The sequence below is a fragment of the Myotis daubentonii genome, chromosome 12 (genome assembly GCF_963259705.1).
Source record: "Myotis daubentonii chromosome 12, mMyoDau2.1, whole genome shotgun sequence".
In the NCBI taxonomy this organism is placed as follows: domain Eukaryota; kingdom Metazoa; phylum Chordata; class Mammalia; order Chiroptera; family Vespertilionidae; genus Myotis; species Myotis daubentonii.
In genome coordinates, this window is record NC_081851.1 from 55,378,888 (window position 1) to 55,403,797 (window position 24,910).

The 24,910-nt window shown below is 40.1% G+C and overlaps 2 protein-coding genes across 5 annotated transcripts in view; one reads left to right on the forward strand and one right to left on the reverse strand.

The window, feature by feature from the left end:
- The window catches only part of PIGF (phosphatidylinositol glycan anchor biosynthesis class F), an 81,007-nt gene that overhangs the window by 34,348 nt on the left and 21,749 nt on the right, over positions 1-24,910 (forward strand). The window contains exons 1-3 of one of the 4 annotated variants that reach the window (XM_059659927.1): positions 21,033-21,184; positions 23,000-23,248; positions 23,799-23,890. In XM_059659927.1, coding sequence (XP_059515910.1) covers positions 23,021-23,248; positions 23,799-23,890 — 320 coding nt within the window. In that variant the 5' untranslated portion in view covers positions 21,033-21,184; positions 23,000-23,020. Of the gene's footprint in view, positions 1-21,032; positions 21,185-21,629; positions 21,802-22,999; positions 23,249-23,798; positions 23,891-24,910 lie in introns of those variants that run through there. The other 3 variants (XM_059659930.1, XM_059659929.1, XM_059659928.1) reach the window with 3 other exon arrangements.
- CRIPT (CXXC repeat containing interactor of PDZ3 domain) lies at positions 11,924-20,996 on the reverse strand. Its single transcript, XM_059659933.1, has 5 exons — positions 20,846-20,996; positions 17,117-17,182; positions 16,151-16,205; positions 13,086-13,189; positions 11,924-12,786 (listed from the first exon to the last, which is right to left on the reverse strand). Exons 1-5 carry the CDS (start codon positions 20,859-20,861, stop codon positions 12,722-12,724), a joined length of 306 nt encoding a protein of 101 aa, XP_059515916.1. The 5' UTR covers positions 20,862-20,996; the 3' UTR covers positions 11,924-12,721.

Below are 24,910 nucleotides of genomic sequence, written 5' to 3' on the forward strand. Positions count from 1 at the left end.
GCTTCTGGGGACTTCTTCCTGGAGGTGAGGGCTTGTTTATTGTCTCTCTTAGTTCAGCAAAGTAAAGCCTAGAGTTTGGGGACCAATGGTCAATCCTTAAAGTCCTCTTTACCATTTCTCCCCCCAAAACCTGTAAGGTCTCTCATGCAAATAGGATCTTTAGGCCTGTCCTCCTGTCCCTAAGTTCAGGGTGTCTTATGAACCCCTCTCCCCCAGACTTTCACTGCTTTGCTCATTTGGCCATTTCCTTAAACTGCCAGTTATATTTTTTTATAAATATAGCAAATAATATATGTATTGTCATTCTAAATAAGTAAGGTACTTTATGTTTAAGTATTCATCACTTAGTATGTTCTAGACCCTTTGCTTAGGGCAGTCTATAGATTATTTTATCAAATCCACATAGCAACCCTACGAGGTAGTTATCATCATTTATATCCCCACTTTTCTAGGGGACCCAGAGAGCAGAGATGTCAACAAACTTCTGGCTCCTTGTGTGGGTTGAGCAAGTTATAACCTCTCTGTGCCTCAGTCTCCTCGTCTGTAAATGGGATGAATAATAAAAACACCCACCTGGTAAGATTGCTATGAGAACCAAATGAGCTGATACGTGTCAGATGCTCAGAACAGGGCCTGTCCTGTGTGTGTTTGCTAAATAATAAATGAACATCTAAATGGCAGCGCTGGATATAACCCAAGTGGTCTGATTCCAGAGCACCCATTCCTAACTGCTCGCCATTTCCTTCCGGATTGCATCCTGTTCTGTTTCTTCTGAAAGCTTTGGCAGAGCCTTTGATTTCCACTTTAAAAGACAGGGAAACAGCTATAGACGGTGATTGGTCCAGGACAACACACAAGTTTCTCTTCCTGAGAGCTACATGGTGACACTTTATGTATTCTTCTAGGCTAGGCTCTGCTCTGAGCACTTCACACATATTATCTCATATGGTTCATATGGAGTCTTAGGAGGTAGGCACTGTTATCCCGTTTTACAGATGAGGAAACTAAGGTGCAGACCAGCCTGACTCAGTTGTCCTATTGTCTTCTACCCAAGCCCTCCCTTAAGCCTGAAGCCAACCAGTTCTGCTGGCAGGAGCTCTGGGACAGTAAAGCTGAAAGTCCTGTGCCATGAGAAATCGCTCAGCCCTGACCAAACCAGGGCAGCTGGTCGCCTCCCCATTGCACAGCCCTGCGGCCACTTTCTGACCCAGTAGAGTTTTGTTCATGGTGCTTGGTGATCCTTGCAGCTCCCTAGAGATCTCCATAGAATAACCTCACTTCTCTAAATGATCTCTCAAATCATTTTAATTTAGCCACAACTGCATCCCTTTTTAAATCATAAGCACATAATGCGCATTATTAGGGAGACTCTTTCCTGATGGAAGAGATCTCTAGGGTTCACTTTTCTGACACACTGATGGCACATAACCAGCCAAGTCAGCAGTTTCTTCTCTGCCCTTCACAGATGACCCACAAAGCTATTATTTTTCCCTTCACATTTTCACTCTCCTAATGGTTTCCGTTCAGCCAAATGCAAGCAGCAGAATAAAGAGATCTGAGCTTGGCACTGGGGAGACAGCATGAGTAGAAGAAAGGACATGGACTTTGAGGGCGGAAAGACCCACCTGCGAATCCTGTCTCTGTCATGTCATTTTGTGTAAGTTCCTCAGCCTCTCTGAATACCTTCTGTAAATGGATAGTCAGAGGTCAGTGACGATGTATACACAGGGACTTGCATAGGGTGGGGTGTAATGGTTACTAAATGGCTGATGAAATAGGCTATGGTTTAAGATTGGGGTGTCCGATGGGCTGGCAGGATCCTGATCCTAAAATGAGTTGAGGTTTCCAGAGAGATGCTGCTGGGTGGCTGAGGCATGCCTGGTGTGGCCTCTTAGCCAACTTCTGCTCTTCTTACCTTCAATGTCACCTCCCTAGGGAAGTCTTCTTACAAATTCACAGGATCCTGTACTCCTTTATACTGCTTTTTAGAGCTTGAACTCAAAATTTGGGAAATTATTTAATTTGTCTTTCCCGCCTGCCCATAAACTCTCTAAAGGCAGGGATCATGTCTATCTTGTTCACTGTCGTAGCATCAGCAGCCAAATGAGTGCCTGGCACACAGGAGGCATTCAATAAATGCTTGTTGAGTGAAATCAATAAAGCAATGAAATGAGCATCAAAGGTATGTACTAGGGGAAGACATAGTTGTGTAAGGACGCTTAGGCAGTGGCAAGCCACTAGATGGAGCTAAATGCCCTGCATGTAAACTAACCAGCCACTTCTCAAAGGGACTCAATTTCCAGTGTGAAGCGATTCTGCTGATATTATAACATCTAGCTCTTATTGAGCACCTTGGTAGGCAATTTACAATGCATTTTATACATTTTCTACTAGAGGCCCGGTGCACAGATTCATGCACCGGTGGGGTCCCTTGGCCTGGCCTGTGCCCTCTCATAAGTTTACCTTATGTTCAAATGATTTTGGTACATTCTAATTCTTTGAAACTGTTCATCAACATATGGTTTATGTTGGAAACATGACCAAGTCTCCTCAGATCACTCCCTACCTCCCCACACTGTCCTTCCATCCATATTCTAGGTAAATAAAAGTTGGAATGTGGAATCCATAATAACGCTGATGGAGAAAGTTACATACTTAGGCAGCAACCTATAAATAAGACTTGATTTAATATCTCAATAAGAAGTGAGGGTGGCCCTATGTCTACTTGTGGTCCCATTTCTCTCACCCACTTACTGAAGTTGAGGCCATTCAGAAAGGCAGCACGGTATAAAGAAAAGAACACTAGGAAACTAAGTGAGGAAACATGGGCTCAGGTCAGACACACCATAGCTGCATGTCTTCACTTCTGCAAGTCTCAGCTCCCCATCTATCAACCTGGGAGTTGGAAGTAGATAATTGCTAAGGTTCCTTCCTGGCCTAGCATTATATGAGCCCAGTTAACTAGGAGTTAGAGCATGGGCAGTTAGTTAGTCATTAAACTCAGATTCTATACTCCCAAATAGAAATGGCCCAACTAGTCTTACTTACATAAAAGTTGAGAAGGCTGATTTCCATAGAAATTCACCTTCATGAAGTCATTTATAAATTCAATTCCGCAAAGTTGACAATATTACGTACTGGCACTTGCAAAACTCCCTGTTTCCTTTGCTTCCATTCTTGCTCCCAGCCCCGGTGCCAGGAGTTGTCCTAATCTGGAGAAGCAGTCAGGGCTCTCGAGTTGCCTGTCGGTCCGCGAGAACAGAAGGTGCTGACAGTGGGAGTAAAGGCAGGCCTTCTTTCAGTTTACTTCTTCTGTAGCCGCTCTTCACAAACTTCAGCAAATACTTTGTGATGTTGCAAGGTGTTATGAGAAGTGAAAAGCAAGCTGTGATTCAACTGGTCTGGAGACTTTGCAAACAAAAAGGAGTGATTGGTTTTGCAGCAAACTATTATGTCTGCCAGAGCCCACAGGCTGGAAGACTGACAGAAATATTTATGCAAGACATTGCCATCCTACATATTGGATTTTCCAACTAAGACCAACTTCAAATTAATTGGCCCAGCAGGTCCTAACTGATGAACTTCAGACCCCTGAGAGCTGTGTACCTCCAGGGATCTGCAACCCATGTGCATGTTCTGACTGTAGACTGGATGAAAAATGTGCTCATTCATATGGCTTACTTCTCAAATATGCATACATGTTGTGATGAATAAAAGAAATTAACTTACAATGTTAGTGAATGTATCTTAACTTTTTGTTATGTGTTTTCTTAATTAGCTGATACTAAAAGTAGAGTTATCATGATGCTTGAGTTTAAGAAAAACATTTGTTTGATGTCCAAAGGCAGTGTTCACACTTGTCATCATTTGACTTCATCCTCATCTCAGGGATATGGACACCTTCCATCAGGAGAGAACTTTTTCCCCAGTTATTGGCCCCACTTTCATGGCATATATTGGATAGTATATCACCATTTGGTTTCTAGAAACTTAAAACTAGTTAGAAAGACACGTAAGTGGCTAGTTCTGAGCACTGCTCCTCTATGGGAAATGTCATCCTAGGATATAAACTACAAGCAAGGAGTAGATATATCCCTTAGTTCACAAATGTACATAAACACAACCTGAATTTTATTTCAAGCGTCCATTTCTTTGCATTATCAGAAACTTGATCTCAGTGAACTTGATTTCAGCCTCCCCTTTCCCTAAGATTGTGTCTAGTTTCTGGGAGGGGCTAATGAGGTGCCAAGATATGCAGTAGGGGGAGGGGAGGAGGTGGAGTGAGGAACGGGTCCTCAAGGGCACCCTTCCACACTGGTATTTATTGACCCGTCCTTCACCCTGTTTGTCCGACTCCTTCAGCAAATGGAGCACCCTTCATTTCTCCAGCGGCCTCTTGGGCACAAGGAGACATGCTTCTGTGTCTCACTGGGGCAGGGAAAGCTTTGCAAGCCTTTTAAGGCCAGTGGTGACCTACCGGGCCCCCATTTCTTCTCTGAGGTCTTGTAATCTTCCTGGGGCTCTCCTGAGGCTGCGGAAACATGTCTTCTCTATTCCTAGGCCCCACCAAAACGTCTTGGATTGTGCCACCTTCCCAGGGTTAGCCACAGGACCTGGCGACATCTCTGCCCTTGGTATTTTCCCAGGAATTTACTTCATTCCCCAGGAGTAGGGAACTCTTTCTACTCTAATTATCTTTTCTTCCATACCTTTTGTCTATGCTGTTGATTTTTTCCCTTCCTCCTCCCTCTCTCCCCCCTATTCTTTCTTCTTTCTCCTAAGGGCAGCTTCTAAAACAAAAAACCAGGAAGACACTCTATTCCTCTGTCTTTTGCTATCATATCCTTCCTCTGAGATAAGAAGCACAAAATAGGCTAGTGCCTGAATGAGGTGAAGGAAGGAGGAGGGGTAAACATGGGAAAGGAATCGGGTTGATATTATTCTGCCACATAAACAAATTAATATAGATTTCATGACTGCAAAAGAGGAAGTCAGTCCCAAATGAAATGAGACACTGAGCAAAAATTGAACTTTTATAGAATCATTAAAATAAGACCCCCAGGACTGGTACAGTTTTCCTACATGCTCTCAACATTTCCTGCTGTGTAGCCTCTGGAGCTAAGTGACTTTCATACACAACACTGAAATAGAGGTATCTTTTCTAAGGATTGGGTGAGCGATGAAGGCTCCTACCGTGTTATACAGAGGCTCTTGGGCAAGTCAGACTGGGGTGTGGGGAGAGGGAAGGTGGGATAAGAAGAGGAGGCAGCTGTACACTGCCAGGCACCACATTGAGGCTTTCCTCTCATGCAGGTCCTCTGCAACTTCCCTGTCCTTGGGGCTGTTCTAAAGGCAGTTGCCTCTACATCCAAAGTTCCTGCCCCTACTCCCCCCAAGATCTAAAGTCCCTTCATTCATTCACTTATTCTTTCATTCAAAATAATTGAATTTCCATGTGGGGCTATATACTGGGGAACTGGTCTTGATGAACTTTTAGAGTCTGTTGAACAAAAAAATGGCATGAAGGCATGGGCCCTAGCCAGTTTGGCTCAGTGGATAGAACACCAGCCTCGCAGACTGAAAGGTAGTGGGTTCACTTCTTAGTCATGGGCATGCACTTCGGTTGCAGGCTGGTTCCCCGGCCCCAATCAGGGCCCGTGAGGGAGGCATCCAAATGAGTCTCTCTCACATCGATGTTTCTCTTTCTGTCTCCCCCCCCCCCCACTCTTCTCTCTCTAAAAATCAATGGAAAAATATCCTCAGATGAGGATTAACAACAACAAAAAGGCATGATCTCTGGACTTAAGGATCTTATAGTTCAGTTGGAGGAGGGAGGAGCCCATGCAAAGACAGGTGAAGGAATGATCTCAATGATGGGAAAATGCAGGTTTCCCTGGGACAGAGGCAGAACACCTCACTAAGCCTTGAGGTGTCAGAAAAGGCTGCCTGGGTAGGGCAAGAAGGAACAGATGGCACTGAGATAAGAAACACCAGGACTATGGGACATGATGGCTCTGAGCAGCCAGACAGGCTGGATACCTCTTAAGAGGGAGAGGGAACAGGGAGCAGCTGATCTGGCTCTAAACCAACCTCAAATTTCTAGTAGCAATGATGCTTATACATTTCAAATTTGGTAATTATGAGCACACACTTTTCTCAAAAAGCTAAATGCTGCATGTCCAGGCAAGAAGTTTCTACTTCCATGTTTCTAAACTTGTGCTATTTCAATCGGGAGTCTAGGGGAGGAACACACAATGCAAAAGCCACAACGTCTCCCCCACTCGCTTCTTGGAGAGAGAGTGACATATAACTTAAAAGATTCTGTATTTCAGGCAAAGAAGAGTTTGCTGGCAAAACTACACAGGACACACCAGAGTGCTGAATTAGAGCTTTTGCAAGCAATGCATTTTTACTATTAAACTCTTGGCTAAGGCTCCAAATGGGCTGCCTTAGCCGAGTACGCTCACCTGAGTATGGTGTGAGCTCCTTGAAAATACAAATTTTTGCAAATGATCAACAACAAAAAAACAAATTAACATTTATTTTATTTAAAAAATAGTGTGAGAAGTTAGGAGGCTCTTTGGCTCACTAAGTCATGAAGTAGGATTATATTTCTCCTGCTGTGAAGAGTGAAAATTAATGTCCTGTTTGGGGTACCTCAACCATATTGCCGAAAGGTCAACTCCATGTCATGGAAACAAATCAGAGGTGTATTTGGAGAAAGATCCAAACATTCCATATCCCAGAAGATATTAGTTACATTATATTACTCCTGAGTGAACGTAGTAAGAAGGTATAATCCTTGGGTAAATATCCAGAACAAACTAAAGGCATTTGGGTTACACTAAACAATAATCTAGATCAAATTACTTAATAGTTTAGTTATCAATGTAGAATAATATATGCTTTAGCCTGTGCCAGAAAGATAATCTTTAGAGATGTCTGCGTGACTCCTTGTCCTAAATTGAGTCCATTAAGTGATTAAGGAATTAAGAAACAATAAAAATAGCCTGGGAAAACAATGTACTACTACTGTGCAGCCACTAACCTTCCGTATCAATCCAAGATTTTTCCAAAAATGCTGACCATTTCTAGAACTATTTAGAACATGGGTTAGCAAACCTTTTCTGAAAGGTCCAGGTAGTAAATATTTCAGGTTTTGCAACTCTGCCATTATACACAAAAGCAACCATAGATGATCTGTTAATAACCTAACCTTTCCACCTTGCCCCAGCCCATGGTTTTGTCTTCCATGTGTGTGGTGCCCTTTAAAATACGGCTTCAGACCTTGGGGGATTGGCAGATATTCCTGAAGGCAAGCACTGACTTTGGTGTTAGTTTACCCTTTGAAATTGCACTTTCCCTGTTTCTGGCTTCTGAGGATCATCATTACTTTCCTGCCAGTTTAATTATATACATACTGGAGGCCCAGTGCACGAATTTGTGCACGGCTGGGTCCCTTGGGCTGGCCTGCAATAGGGGCCAATTGGAACTGTCTCAACCCAGTCCCAATCAGGACCGATTGGGGCTGGCCAGCCATGGGAGGTTGGCTGTGGAAGCGCACTGACCACCAGGGGGCAGCTCCTGCACACTGCCCCCTGGTGGTCAGTGCACATCATAGTTACCAGCTGGTCATCTGGTTGTCCGGTTGTAATGGTCACTTAGGCTTTTATATATATATATATATAGATTTAAAAATTACATACATACATAAATTGTGTATACTTACATGCATATGTATGAATGTAAATAAATATTTTCCAGGATTATTATTGTTGTATGGTTAAGTTTCTCTGTTGGCTAGCTTGTTCATTGTTGTTGGAAACTTAAGTCCATCTATTTGAGCTTTTCTTTTTTTATTGTTGCCACTATTACAGATGTCCCCTATTTCCCCCTTCTATTTAATCTTTTTTTAAAATGTATTTTTATTGATTTCAGAGAGGAAGGGAGAGGTAGAAACATCAGTGATGAGAGAGAATCATTGATTGGCTGCCTCCTGCATGCTCCCCACTGGGGACTGAGTCTGCAACCCAGGCACGTGTCCTTGACCTGAATCGAACCCTGGACCCTTCAGTCCGCAGCCAACTGAGCCAAACCAGTGAGGGCATATTTGATCTTTAAGTTGCTGAACTGTAAATCTTTTAGCAAGATGGAAAACCCAGAACACCACTGCCATCTGGTGGAAAAATATACTATTACCACATCTAAGTGAGACCTACTTGAACTCCCCTTCTTCTCAGTCCCCCCAAATTGTCAATAAATCCTGTCAAATCGTCTTTTCATCAGGTCTTCCTAATTCTCCTTTCATTTCCATTTTCCTAGTACTACCTTAGTCTTCTTCTTAGATTTTTTTTTCTAGAATTGTTGCTTTTGAACCAGCCTCTTCCTTTAGTCACTGTTCTTTCATTGTATTTTCCGTGTTCTTATTGTCACATCTTTCTTTTACAGTTTTACCTTAATTTGATGGGTTGGTTATCAATTTCTTGCTCATAAGCAAAACTTTTAGAGCCAATGACAGCAATCTGACTAGGGATAAGAACAAAGAGGTCCAATAAAAGTTAGATGAATTGAAAAAAGTATTTAGTGCCATTTGTTCATTTGCCAAATTTATCTGGGAGGCAGCATATGTACAGAAGTCTCCACGTTTTTTTTCTGTAATAGCATACTGATGAATGACATTTGCATGTGGGCTTACCTAGATTTTTTTTAAACTTAAAATTATATTTGATTACAAAATACAAGACCAATATGAAAAATGAGTAATTATATTGATGATGTTGGGAGCTACGGTTCTTACTGTGGAAGATACAAATGTGGAAGGGGAAAGGCAAGAAAGAACCCTGTGGGAGTGGATTGGAGTTGGAGATAGCAATAAAACTCGTAATTTTTAATATATATGTTTTCTTGCTCTTTCTAGAGTCAATGACATTCCAGCAGGCCCAGATCTTAGGTTTTAAACACCATTCTCCAGAAGAAAAGGGAATTTTGGAGAAATGGCTGATTCTAGGGCTGAGTAGGAAAAGAAAAAATAAAACAGTAAGATAAACTTGGAACATGTATGCTGGAAAATAAGGAATTTCTCAAAAAATGGTAAGAACATGCCAAAAAGACCCAAAAGCCAGCTTGAAAGGTCTCCCACTGGCCAAAGCTGGGACAATTTGACATCAAAACAAATGTAACAGACTGAATAAAATATGAATTCATGAGTTCATGCTAACATAAGTGATAAAAAGAAAAAAAACTTTTCCTTACAATAGAATGCCAACTAATAAGTGTACAAGGAATGATATTATTGGAAAAACCACCATTTGGCAATAATTGGAGTAACAATTAACTCAGCCAAGAAACATTACTGGATGCTAAATAAGGGTGTAAAAGTTTGCTGAGAAATAGAATATTTACAGTCTCAAAGTATCTCCCCACAAAATGCTTAATTCAATAGAAAAGAAAAAGAAACTTTATAGTGGAGAAATCTAGCCAACATCGCCTAAAACGAATGAAATTATACCTTGAAATGGGACAGTTGACACCATGATGATGTACTGAAAAGGACACATCATTTCTAGGACATTCCTGCCCAAAATGCAACCTAATCATTTAAGAAACATAAAAAAAAAACTAAGATTAAGGGACATTCTAAAATAACTGGCCTATATTTTAATGAGCTTGACATTTTTGGAAGACAGACTGAAGAACTGTTCTAGGAGGCTAGAGACATGGCTGCTAAATGTAATGTATTATCTTGGATTGGATCCTGGCCCAGCTTTGTTAAAAAAAAAAAAAAAAAAAAAAAAAAAAAAAAAAAAAAGAAGCCCATTAGTGGAACAACTAGTGAAATATGGAAAATATTATTGCATTAATGTTAATTTTCTGGTTTTTATAACTGTGCTATGGTTATGTTAGAAAATATCCTTGTTCTTAGGAAATACACAAGTATTTGAGGTAAAGAGGCATCCATCTGTAGCTAACATGCAAATAGCCAGGGGGAAAAAGCATTTATTCTACACCGATAAAGGGAAAACTCTTCCTTATAGAATGACAGCTAATTAATACACAAAAAAATGATGTAGTTAGAAAATTATAATTTTGTAAACATCACAGTAAAAATGTTTTTCAGATAAGAATCATCAAAGGGTGCTAATCTAGATGGGGCAGGTTTGATGAGAAATAGAATATCAACATGGTCTCAAAAATTTCTCCTTACAAATTAACCACTAATTGCAAAGGAAAAACAACCATTACACAGTGACTGGCCACATCTGTCCTAAGCGATCAGAGTGAACATTACCAATAAAGCAGTTCTGTGAGACTGGATGTGACATCACTCATAGTATTTCAACCCACACTGCATAACTTAATTTAAACATAAAGAAACATTGGGAAAGGCCAAAGTGAAGGATGTTCTATGCTTTAACTGTCTTATATTCTTCAAATACATTAATACTACAAAAGACAAAAAAGAGGCTAAAGAGTCATGATAAAGTAACATATGATCCTGAACTAGAAGCTATAATAAACAAACAAACAATTGAACAACAGATGAAACTGGAAGAGGGACTGTAGACAAGGGTACTGTTATCAATGCTAAGTTCCTGAATTTCATCACTGTACTTAGTATGCTTGTTCTTATGAAGTACAGATATAGTATTGAAGGGTAAAGTGTATGATATCTGCAATATACTCTCAAATGGGCCAAGGAAAAAATATGTAACAAAAGATAGAGAGAAAATGATAAAGCAAATATGAGAAACATTTTAAAAAGTCAAAGTGCAGAACAATGTATATATTTCTTCTATTTAAAATCCTTAAAACAAAAACACATATGTATATGTAGATATATATTTCTAGGATACTAAAATTATCAGTACTCCCCAGCTAAGGAAACTTGGAGCTAAAAATATTAGGTGGTTGGCATGAGGCTATAAAGAGTTAAGTCTCTCTTTTCTCAACCTTCAGTTCCACTCCACAGGGGGTGGGGGGGGGGAGGGCAGTATTAATAGCTTCCAGATGTTTTCTATGTATATACCCAAAGTTCTGCATATATAGGATGTAGAATTGTTATATCATTTTGATGGCTACATGTTCTATTGATATTTAATGTGAGTTGTGGAAGTCCAGATCTCGGTTAGTACCTGAGAAATGTACTTTTCCCAAAGTTGGCTGACCCAACTTTTGTGTTTGTTTGTTAATCCTCACCTGAGGATATATTTTTTCCATTGATTTTTAAAGAGAGTGGAAGGGGGAGAGACGGAAAGAGATGTGAGAAAGACACATCGATTGGTTGCCTCCCACTCAAGCCCCAACTAAGCCAGGACTGGGACCAAGGCGCAATTAAGCCTGCAACTGAGATAGTGCCCTTGATTGGAATCGAACCCTTGATCCTTCAATCTTCAGGGCTGATGCTCTATCCACTGAGCCAAACCAGTTAGGGTGGCCAACCCAACTTTTAATGTATCTGGGCCACTCTCTAACTGGGTTCCTTTTGTTGATTTTAACTAAAAGTCCCAAATTGATTAAAGCATGACAAGATACTTCCTGCCTTCACAGCTATTGCTATTTATTATATTGTAAATTATCCTTGTGATTTTTCTAGATATTAATAACAACATATCCCAGAAACACTATTTTAAAACTTAAACAGTTAAAACTTTATTTTGCATAATAATTTAAAAATAAAAATGCAATATCTATACTATGTATATCATGTTATCTATTCTACACATTTTATAGTTATAAGTATTTACACATACTATACTTTGCAATAGGGAATACTTTTTTGGTCTCCCCTAGCAGGCTGCAGATTTCCAAAGCAGAAGTCCTAAACCTCTGAAAGTAGCATTAAAAAAAATCTTTCTTTGAAGATATATATATTGGGAATCAAAATGTTTGCTTTGTTTTATTTTTTTTTTTTTGGGGGGGGGGGGGGAGAGGGGAGGTTAAAGAAGTTTCATTTTTGCTTCAAAAACTTTCCCAAAGAGTAGTGATTCATTTCTATTATATATCATCATAATGAACACTGTTCTTCTGGCTTTCATAATAGTGTAAATTTCAGGTTATGTGTGTAACATGTATTTTCTGAAATCCAGTGTATTCATTTGGATATATATGGAGTACCCATTATGTTCTTATTCTCATATAAAAGGTACTAGCACTATGACTTCAAGAACAAACTTTTTAAAATCATAAATAGAACCTGTGTTTGATTTGGGTCTTGGCTAATTTCCAAGGAACCATTCAGCAATTGTGGTCTCAGATAATTAAATACCCTGTGAAGCTGCAATTAATTAAGGGACTGCTGATTCTAAGAACTAGGCAACCAACAAGGGAATGAGGGGGAAATTATAAATCTGAATGCCAAGTTCTGAGAAAATATCAATAGTCCCCTTTTCACTTTCACAATATATGTAAGTATAAGGTAGAGGAAGAGGATAATAAGAATTATATGAATATTGTTAAATAAAAAGTGCTACAGAACTGGGACAATATTTTGTTGTTGTTAAATTTGCCTCTTATTCTAGTTCAATAAGATGCTTGTAAGGCAGATTAGTTCCATTGTTGCTATTCAGAACTTCTAGAGAGCAAAAGAATGAATCAACTTCCCTGGTTTAAACTTAATAGTCTTAAAACATGTTATTTTGTAACTTGAACATGTATGATATGCCTTGAAAATTTAAAGCAGAAAGCAAAATCATACAGAAAGACAGAATCTTCATCAATACATCTAGACAGATGTTTGCTTGTAGTTTTTGGTATCCAACACCTTTTTCCCACACATTGCACAGATGCCTAAACAAAAGAAAACACGTGAAAGTCAAATCACAATACCAACTATAATAATATCAACAAATATCTAAAACAGTGGTTTGGTTAATTTAAGTCAATTCTGAAGCTAAAACCATAATTTATAGCATCAGAAAACAGAAAAAGGCAATACATATTTTTAATGATGAACAAATTCTATTTTGCCTTAGAAATAAGAAGGATTTAACTACAATAGAATTTATAAAGGCAACTCCTTTTTCTATATTATCCAAATCAATACCAAATAAAATAAGTTTGATATGAATAGAAAGTATTAAACTTACCCTTTTTGTACGCACAGCCCTGGCAGTAATTAGAACCCGGTTGGTGCACAGAACTTTTGCAAATTCTGCAAGTGGAGAACTTATTCTTCCCATATGGATCGAATCTAGAGATTTTTTTAAAGAAAGAAGAATGTATAATTCCATAGAAACACTCTTAAATAACCTCATTTGAACAACAAGTGGGATTAATCCATGCTCTCAATTCCCTCTGTCAAACTCTACCAGCTCTGGCTACTCTATAAAATGCCTGCACACTTCTACCCCTTCCATGCAAGCTGTATGCTTACTTAATCCCAAACCAGTTTATAGCCAATGTATTTGTTGATCTATTTGTCTGATATATATGTATACACACACACACACACACACACACACACACACACACACACACATATATACATATATATATTAATATTAATATTATGGAGCCCTGACCTGTGTGGCTCAGTGGTTATAGTGTCGGCCTGTACACTGAAGGGTTGCGGGTTTGATTCCTGGTCAAGGGCACACACCTTGGTTCCCTCCCCAGTTCTGAGGGGTGAGCTCTAGAAGGGAGCAATAAGCACAAACCTCTTCCAGTGGGAGTGGGCTTGGCTTATCTGATGTAGGGATTGCTACAACAGGAAGTCAGAGAGGTGGGAGGGGCCAGATCAGAGAGGACCTTGTAAGAACATGGTAGTGGGCTTGGATTTTATTCAATGTAAAAGAAAACCAATGAAGGTTTTCAGCAAAGAAGTTACATGCCTTTTAAAGGACTGTTCTGGTTACTCTAAGACTTTACAGGGAAATAGAGAGGAAGCAGAGAGATAGAGAATTAAGGTATCCAAGTAAGAAATAATGGTGGGACAGAACTTGGCTGGAGATCCTGGCTAGAGAACCTGGCTAGGCTGCTGATCAACTGAAAAAATAAATAAATAAATAAATAAAAATAATAAATAAATAAATAAAGATTTAAGAAATGAAAAAAAAAAAAGAAATAATGGTGGTTTGGGACATGGAATAACAGTGAGATGCACAAAAGCAGGTGGACTCAGGTTATATGTTGCTAGCTGATGGGTATGGGAAGTGAGGAAAAGGAGGGAACCAGTGAGGAATTCTAGCTTTTAGGTTTGCACAACTGGATTGGACAAAGTGCAATGATGAGAAAACCATGATTAGAAAACTGAAAGAAAAAGAGGTTACCTGTTTGACATCCAATTGGATAAATCAAGTAGACAGGTGGATGTATGTTTGGAGCTCAGAGAAGTCAGAACTAGAGATATACATTTGGGAGTCCTTAACAGATAGTTTGAACTTAAAGCTATTAGGCTAAAGTCAATGAGGAGAAATTATAAATTTATATATATTAAAAAAAAGTCTAAGATTGAGTCCAGGGGCACTTGACTGATAAGAAACAGCCAGTGAGTTGGGAGGAAAGAAGAGTATGGTGTTCCAGGGCCAAAAGAAAAAAGGGTTCCAAAATAAAGACTTGTTAAAAGATTAAGTAAGGTAAAATTAAAGAAGTAGACATCGGTTTAAAGGTCGTATGTGATCTTGACAAGAACAGTTTCAGGGATGTGGTTGGGATAAAAGCCTGATTAGAATGGCTGAAGGAGACTGTAACTTAAGGGCACTGAGAAAGTATCTAGATAAGATTTTTGAAAACTTCTGCTGTAAAGGGAAGCAGGAAATGGGGTGGCAGCTGGGAGAGTTCATGGGATTTTTAAGACTGGATATTATAAAGCATGGTGTCAAGAATTGTTTTTAAGGTGGGGGACATTTTTATCTCCATTCTCATGTGAAAAGTAAAGTTCCGAAAAGTTAAGCAACTGGCTTAACTTGTGTAAGGTCACAGAGCTAGACAGTGACAGAGTCTAGATTCAAATTGTGGTCTGACTCCAGAACTTGTGGTCTTTTCACATTTCTCTGTTACCTGTGATTTGCATGATAATTAAAAACTAGAAAACATGAAAGTCATGTTTTCAGATGAAATTAAAAAATTACCATAGCACTAATATCTTCAGATATTGATATAGTGAGGAAGAACAGGGAGAAACCAGCACATCAACACTAATAAAAGAGAAAAATGGTAATTGGCGTACGAGCTACCCTTTTCATTGGCTAATCAGGGCTATATGCAAATTAACTGCCAACTAAGATTGGCAGTTAACTGCCAACAAGATGGCGGTTAATTTGCATATGTAGGCACAATGCAGGGAGGCGAAAGAGAAAGCAGGAAGAAGCCCCCTGCCACTGACAGTGATCGGAAACCCAGGGGGGAGCTAAGAGCTGGGGGGCAGGGCAAAGGCGACCCTGGGGCCGCCTTTGCCCTGCCCCCCAGCCATGATCAGAGAATCAGGCGCCTTTTCCGCCCTGGCCAGTGAGAGCAGGAAGTGGGGTGGAGCCAGCGATGGGAGCTGGGCACGGTCGAAGCTGGCAGTCCCAGGAGCTAGGGGCCCCTTGCCTGGGCCTAAAGCGAAGCCCACGATCGTGGGGCCGCTGCAGCTGCGAGTCCCCGCTGCCCGGGCCGGACGCCTAGGCCAGAGGAGTCAGGCCTGGGCAAGGGGCCGATCCTGCGATTGGAGGGTGATGGGGGTCAACGCCTGAGGGCTCCCAGTATGTGAGAGGGGGCAGGCTGGGCTGAGGGACACTCCCCCCCCCCCACACACACCCAGTGCACGAATTTCGTGCACCGGGCCCCTAGTTATAACAGAAAGCTTGGTTTTGCATGCTAGGAACTACCTGCTTTATCACAATAGAATGATGTACACCAAATTCACTTCAGTAAGCTTGACGTTAAAAAGTGGCAATTTTATATATTACTAGTGGCCCTGTGCACGAATCTGTGCGCCAGTAGCTCGCTGCTGCCCTCCTGTAGCTCCTTCCTCCCCACTCCCCTCCTCACAGCTTGCTGCCCTGCCCCCTCCTGTAGCTCTCCATAGCCCGCTTGTAGCTTGCTGCCCCACCCTCCTGCTGATCTGTGATCTGGTCGTTACACGGTGGGTGGTTACGCATCAAGGCGTAACGACTATTTGCATATTACATCTTTATTATATAGGATTGTCTATAGATGCTCTTATGCCTACCTTGCTTTTTTTGAGGTCAAAGCTTTATTTTCATTCAGTTTTCTTCCACCACTTTCTATGTCAAAACATACATGTATTTCAATGAGTTATTTCTACACATGTCACAAATAATACATACATATACCATTAAACCAGTGGTTCTCAACCTGTGGGTCACAACCCCTTTGGGGGTTGAACGACCCTTTCACAGGGGTCACCTAAGACCATCGGAAAACACATATGTTCGATGGTCTTAGGACCCGAGACACTGCTCCTCTATCCATCTCCAGGCGGGTCCGCCCACATGCAGATACGCCCACATATGAGTACCCGGCGTATTAAAGGGTTGCAGCATAAGGAAGGTTGAGAACCACTGCATTAAACAATTAAAAAGTTCCCTTTCTGACCCCCTACCAGTAGACTAGTTTATATCAAAGTTTTCAAAAATCCTCATTTACTAGCCAGGTTCTTAAGACATTACTTAATAGAAAACAATTATTTATTAGGAAAACAATAAAAATTTAGATAAAACACAATCATTTTATTTCTCAGACTCAAAGCAGAACTTTAACTAGGAAGGTGATATTGGCTAGGCTTGTAATAAATTATCTTATACCAAAAAAATGAGTAAGAAGGTGAAAACATTTAAATGATTTGTTTAAGAATACAAAAAATCAGATAAGAAGATGGTGGGGATTAGATACCAACTGTAATTAAGCTGAATCAAATCAATTACTAGGATATACTTATTGCTTGAAAGTCATTTAATAATTTTACTGTCGCCTGCCAACCAAATTAGGAACCCCAAAATGTAACTGAGAGAGCTATATAAGATATTAAATTGTTGGGGGATCCATATACAATTTAATGTTTAATAAATGAAATACTTTGTACATATAACATTTCATTTTACAAATAATCTAAAAGTTAAAACATTATTTACAGAAAGTATGGGATTCAACTTCTGTGTTCTAAAAGGAAAAATACCTGTGGTATTCCTTGCACCATCTTTCCATGTATCTGGAGTGATAACAGTACCAAGTTTCTTTTCACCTGTTATAACAAGATAGTAAAAGTAAAGGGAATTAGTATTTACTATCTAAGAAATACATTATATTGTCCAAAGTTCACAATGGTCTCAACAGACATATTATATTAGGATCCTGTTAATGCTGGGGTCAGGGCCAGTGAACTCAGACTTAAGCTATTAACTATGGGCAATATAAAACAGACTCTTAGTAAAATCTATAGTATAATCCTATATAATAAAAGGCTAATATGCAAACTGACCGAACGGTGGACCGACTGGTTGCTATGACGTGCACTGACCACCAGGGGGCAGATGCTCAATGCAGGAGCTGCCCCCTGGTGGTCAGTGCGCTCCCACAGGGGGAGCACCATTCAGCCAGAAGCCGGGCTCCCAGCTGAGGACCCCCCCCCGCCCCCCCCCCCCACCGCAAGTGCACGAATCTCGTGTACCCGCGTCTTGTAGGCTTATAATAGGCTTTCTCTGTACACTTTAAACAAACTAGGTAAACAAATCTGATAAATCTGTTCATTCCATAAATATTTACTAAACATCTATAAGCCATTTATACCAAGTATAGACCATTATACAAAATACAGAGAAAAAAAAACCCTGATGCGTTAGGTAAAGTTCTAAATTTCAAGGAGTTTCCTGATTTCTCTAACAGTAGTCCTTAACTTGGATTTTACCAGTGGACATAGGAGATAACATGAATTAGATGAAATTGTACACACATCTTTGGTATATTCTCTGTATTTATAGAATCTGGTAAGAGTCTATAGCTTTCATCAGATTTTCAAAGGGTTCAGAGAAACAACAACAAAAAAAGTTAACCATTCAATTAAAATATAAGCTAAAAAAAAGTATAATAATTGAGAGCTAAAACAATTTGAGAGTAATATACTAGGAGAAATACCATGGAGAAAGAAACAAGCTGGCTAGGGAAATCCAGGAAAGCTCTGTGGGAAAGGTAATAGAGAGGGTATGTGGCAATGGGGGTATATAAACAAAATGGATTATGTTAATTAGCCATAAGAGGACTTGAAACCCTGTCACAGAAGAGTCAGATATGTCTAGCTTGGGGAAAAAGAGACTTGGGCATATGACAGTTATTTTTAAACATACAGACAGTTTGTGAGGTCAAAAATAAGAAATCTTCTAGGTTGGCATTAGAATCACTGGGTGGCAACTATAGGGAGGAAAGACTCTTTTAAAAGCCAGTGAAGTCTACACAGACTGCTTTGAAAGTGGTGAGAATCTCCTGCCACCTTGTCTCAATACTGTAGGTATTCTTGAAAAAAAGTACCAAAGTCATTGGGTGGGATACTGACTTCCGGTTGTCAGATAAAATACAGGATGCCGTTACCTTTAAATTTCAGATACACAACAAATACTTATTTTTGGAAAGGATGTCCTATAAGTAAGTGCTTTGGGACAAAGAACTCCTCACAGTAGTTTAAGGAGCAACAAACAGAACTAAGTCATAAATATTGCATGGAATATACTTATACTCAAAATTAGTTGTTGTTTGCCTGAAATTCAAATTTAACAGGGCATCGGTATTTTTATTTGCTTAAATATGGCAAATGTTGAAGTGACTTTTTTTTTGTATTTGTTGAATATTTTAATAACAGTGAGAAAATAAGTTTTTATTTTTAAATCCTTACTTTACTGTGACATTTGGTTCCCTTTTTGTAAAAACAAGACTACTTTTATTTTCAAAACCTAGCCTTACTGTTGGTATACCAATAAGACTTTATAACCCCTTTGGTAGAAGAGTTTCTAAATTTCTTAGGCTCAGATGCAATCCTAATAATATTATCTGAAAACAATGGCTCATTTGAGACTTCAGATCAGAGGCTACAAGGTCTGTGGAAGGCGTACCTACTGGAAACTGGCCACTCTTTCCATAAGAATAAGCTCTTAGTAATAATTTTTGCAATACTCAACCTTCTCCCTGAATAAATTCACTGAATAGTCTAGAGAAAAACCTATAACCAAAGCTAGGCAAATGAGACACGCTTCTCCAGAATATTTGAATATTTGAAATGGAAGATATAGGGACCAGGACAGGTTGGTAGGTGGGCCCTGTTAATGGCAGTGCTCTAGGGAGTAGATTCATGAGGGCCCTAGAATTGTCTTAATTTCTGATATGTCATTCCTTCTTGGTTTCTGTGAAATGCCCCAGTATCCAAATATCCTTTTTAGTTAAAGAGCTATAATTAGATTCTGTTAATTAAAATCTAAAGAACCTTAACCAACAGAATAGTGTAGAAAATGTATTGGGTAAATAGGGTATCTGGGATTGTGTGTAGAATATTGCTTAATGTCTGAAAGACCTCAAGAGTTTGGAAAAATCAACTAAAATGGCAACCAAGGAGACTGTCCCCACCCTCACTGACACCACGTTTTCCTTGACATGGCAAAATCAGTGAGGAGAAGCAGCTTTGCCCGAATGCCAAACTGCATCACTGTTTTTCTGAGGACCACCGAACTTTCTCTTCCAGTCAAGTGCCAGGTGCCCAGTACTTTCCATGGTTGTTGGTTATTGTCTAAAGGGGAAACACCGTCACTGTTGAATTTTGCTTCCAGACCACAACTGATTCCTGTTAGATTCCAGTTCTTATACCTCAAATCTAAATCCATCATGCCTTATTGCCCTACCTCTAGTTGACAAGGTAATATAAAAAGTAAGACGTCTCATTTCTCTGAACTCACACATTGCATTCACCACAATTAAAATGGATATGTTTTCACTAAATTGTCTAAAGTAGCAGGTACAATGAATAGTCAGAAATGTTTTTAATTTTTAAAGTGGTATGGTTATTTACTAGTAGTAATATCAAAACTATGTCCAGGACTATCTGAACTACTGATATTTGTACACATAGTTTAAAGCACAGAAAGTGATTCTACAAAATAATTTGATAAGATACTTGAGAAGATTATTTACACATTTCATGATTACCTCTGATGCAAAATTTTGAAAAATGCATTAAAATTAATGCACTGTAGAATCACCACCTGTAAAATTAACTGTGTTAACGTGTATTCAAGTCAGTGCTCCCTTCTTCCTTACTTTCTTATTTTTATTGTTTGAAGTATTACCTATGTCTCCTTTCCCCCCCGATTGACCCCCGCCCCTCCTTCTCTCCTCCCTCCCCCGGGACCAGCCCCCACCGCCCCAGTGTCCGTGTCCATTGGTTATGCTAATATGCATGCATACAAGTCCTTTGGTTGATCTCTTACCCACCCTCCCTCCCCTGCCTTCTCTCTGAGGTTGGACTGTCTGTTCAGTGTTTCTTAGTGTCTGGATCTATTTTTGTTCAGGAGTTTATGTTGTTCATTATATCCCACATATGAGTGAGATCTGAAGTAAATTCATTCCAGCCTTGAGGGTCTGTGGGGTGAGGGAGTCCGTCAAGAAGCTGTATGGGATGATATTCTGGGTTGAGAGGAAGCAACGCAAATAGACAAAGAGGTACAAAAACAGACCATCCGGAAGGCAAAACATATAGGACAATATGATCGTTGGGGTGAGGCAGGAATAATCAAAGGTCAGGGCAGGAGGACAGAGACTAGAACCAGAGATCAATGGCGGAACCAAAAGAAAAGGGGCAAAGTTCCCGGGGAACTCCAGTTAGATTCTCCTACCTTCCTTCTCCCGCAAGAGCGACCCCTTAACTCACATTTTTCGCACACCATCCTTCCGCAACTGTTCCCTTAGTCGCAGTAGCCGGAGCAGCTTGAAAACAACAATACACGCCAGGGAAGGACACCCCTTCCGGGTTACCACAACCCACTTCCGGGCTCTCCGCCCTCCGCCGGCCTTTCCGACACCTGGAAAGCCAAGGGAGGAATAAATTTAAGAGGGAAGGCGGGACTGCTTCCTTTGCCCGCCCCTCCACTTCCGCGATTGGCTGTGCGGCCTAGGGTTTCCGCCCCCTAGGCCTGCGCCTGCGCGAAGTGTCGCACCTGATGGTGGGAGGTGGTAGCTGCCCCTTCCCTTCGGCGGGCGGGAGAGTTAGGTAAGCCCAGCCGAACGGTCCGGCACGCGGGCCTCCGGGGGGTGCAAGCAACCCTGCCAACTGCCCAGATGCCCGCGAGCCTCTGTGCCCCCGGCCCGCCCGCGCCACCCTTCCCGCGTAACCCAGGGGCTGCTCTGACGCCGCCTGACGTGCCGTGGCTGCCTCTCCGTCTCCCCTGGTCTCCACACCTGTGCTTTTTGATTATGTCCCTCAGCTCGGCCCCGCTGCCCGCACTCTGGCCGGCCGAGATTTGGTCTGAGTCCTAAGCGACCCCGTTCACGGTGGGGCCAGGCGGTTCCCGCGAAGGCTCCGGGAGCCGCTCTCAGAACGGCCTTCTCTCCCCCCGCAATGTCTGCGGACCCGGGCCAGGTGTGACCGCGGACGCCAGGGCTGTAGCCTCCCTAGGGGCGCCTGATGGGTGGCCTAGGGGCGCCTGATGGGTGGCCTAGGGGCGCCTGATGGGTGGCCTACGCTCGCTCTCAGGGCCCCACACAGGGCTGGTCTCTCAAGAGGGCCTCACACTTGACCCACTCTCCTTTGTTTGGCCCCTCGTTCATTCATTCATTCATTCATTCATTCTTTCGTTCATCATTGATTCAGGAAGCATTTGAGTTGAGGTATTGCTCCCGGTGTTACATCCAAATCCTCTCTTGCCAGCTGGGATTCTGAGAATGGCCCAGAAGGAAGTGTGCGAAGGGCTGCCTGTTGAGACAGTGCATTGCTGATCTGCTTCCGCCCCTGAGATTGGACCTCTGAGACGTTTTTCCTTTCTCCCTTCTTGCCATTCATACGCTTCTCCGTCCGATCCCTGGTGTGTGTCTTTATTTGAAATGGCGTAGCACGTGGAAGCTTGGGATCTTACGAGTGTCCTCTAACCTGTTTTAGCCCATTTCCTTATCATTAAGATATTTACCTTTGAGAATTATAGTGCGAATTAATGGAGAGTTGTTGGGTAAGTCATGGGCTTGCCCTTTTGTGCTAGCGGGCGTCCCCTCTTCTGTGTGTGTATAAGATATACTGAAATAACCAGAGTTACATAGGGACTATTACTTTAAATTAATAAGGACCTTATTTAACAATTGTGCTATGTATAAGCTCTCTGCCAGGTAATTCATAAATGTGTGTGTGTGTGTGTGTGTGTGTGTGTGAGAGAGAGAGAGAGAGAGAGAGAAAGATAGAGTAAATTATTTTCCTCCTTCCATTTGTGTTCTACTTTTTATTGGAATTTAACACCTGTAACTAACATTGTCATTTTGGTATTTCTGGAGCGCTAGGATCCCTTAGTTTAGCATAATGTTTTTTGAACTCTTGATTACACTAGTCACCGTTTGAGTATTCAAGTGTGCACTTGGTATCGCTGGGCATTTGTTAGAAGATGTGAACTACTATGATATTAGACAAGGATCCATAATGGTAAAAAATGCCAACAATTTAGCCAAAGTGTATTCGTGGAGTTTCTAGAATGCATATGTTATATTTCCAACAGGGCAGATCATTACTCCGTGCAGTTTGTTCTCACCTCTGATTTTGCCACCAAAAAAAAAAAAGGAAAAGGAATCACTGTCTTAGCACATGACCCTTTTGCAGAAACCAGTCACACATATTTAAGAAATTAGAAAATTTGTCCTTCTTAACTATGAGAGCTGTTTACTATATTAGTCTTCATGTGCATACACGCATATGCATTTTCCTATATTCTGAAACTAATACTTAGAAAATTGACTTTGGCTCATAATTATTCTTAGGTGTTGGAACATTTAGAACAATGGAAAAAGTCATTATTGCATATGATCTTCTTAATTTGTTTTTTATTAGATAGCCACTCAAGGAAACACCATGAAAAATGCTGATATCAAGAGACTACTGTATACCCATCTTTTATGCATATTCTCAATTATCCTAAGCATCTTCATTCCATCATTCTTCTTGGAGAACTTCTCAGTATTGGAAACTCACTTGATGTGGTTGTGCATCTGTTCTGTTTTTGTAACTGCCGTCAATCTAGTATTATATGTAGTGGTGAAACCAAATGCATCCAGTAAAAGAAGTTCATTATCATACAAGGTAAGGCTCATTTCTTGATAACTGATTTTTAGATAGAGGTAGTGGTTGTTGTTTTTTTATGGAAAAATAAAGCATTATTCCAGTACTCACTTGAGTTATTTACAGTGGCTAAAGAGAATGTTAGTTGCTGGAAGGCTGCACACAGCACTTGATAGAGCCTTGTTGGGCATTAATTGTGTCTTCGCGAATAATATAGCAACTATTTCATAATAATAAGGGCTATTTGTATTGTATCCTAGCAGTCTGTTATTGGTAAATAGTTCATAGATACTGGTTAACAGCATAGCTCAATACATACCATAGAAACAGAAATGCTTTTTGACTATAGTGCTAGTTGGGTGGGTAGAATATTGGCGGGGGGAGCTCTATTGAGGGCTGTGTACCTACCTGATTGTGGATAAGATGTCATCTGACTTCAGGATACCCAAATCCAAAGAACATTCAACTGTTCACACATGGGAATAAGTTATGTTTGTAAATAAAATGGAAACATGTACTGTCCTTTAGGCATTCTCTTCAGTCTTTAAATTACTCTTTTTTTTTTTTTAAGGTAACCAGATTTTTGAAATGCTGTTTCTACTTTCTTATGTCTTGTTTCGTCTTTCATGTAATTTTTGTTCTATATGGAGCACCATTAATAGAGTAAGTCTGAAATTTCTACCTTAAGCCAATTATATTTTAAAACACTTTTTTGCTAAACAAAGGGCTAATTCTGTTGATGATTAGAAAGAGACTGTGGTGTGTTTTATTATTGGATCAAGGAAGGATACTGACATCATTGCCCTTCCTTAACAGGAATAACTAAATTCATCAACTGCTCTTATTACCTAGCCTTCTATTACACAATTGCATGTGGGGAGTGGAAGGTAGATGAGAAACTATACTATACCAATAAGTGTGTGACCCAATAGTGAAATGGATAACTTAGGTAGTATTAGCATATCAGTTCTTAGTAAATGTGATTCTGAAGTGCTTAAAAAAAGTTTGTTTTCTTAAGAAAAGCCAATAGATTCCAGTATTTAAATATTTAATAAGTTAATGCTTATAGTTTAAAGGTAAAATTTAACTCAATACTTTTTCAAAACTGACAAATTTTAAATTAGTGAAAATTCATGAATATTTCTTATATTAGAATTTGGGAAACTTTAGCAGTGATTAATGATCATGGTGAAATGAGTGATTTATGTATATACACAAATACGTAGCTATGTACATAGTTATATATATTTATACATAGCTTGTTACATATACATATTAAATTAACAGATAACTCTTTTCTAGAGAAGGGAGGACAAGACCTTTGTAATGGTAAATGGATATTTCTATCTAATCCATTTTAGATTAGAATGAATGTCTAGAGCAATGGTGTGCAAAGTGTGATTCTATACCAGCATCAGCATTTTACTTAAATGCAAATTCTCAGGCCTCAGTCAGAAATTCTAGAGGTGTGGTCCTCTAATCTCTAAGTTTATCCAGCTTTTTAAGTGGCTCTGATATAAGCTAAAATTGAACCACTGCAGAGAAAGTTCCAGAGACTATTGAGGAAGAAAGTTAATTATCTGGAAATGAGGTTTCTTGCTTTGGACAGAATGGATCATAGGGTTTTTAATACTTCTGAACTCTACAATTAAAGCCAGATATTTATAGCTTACATTATTTATA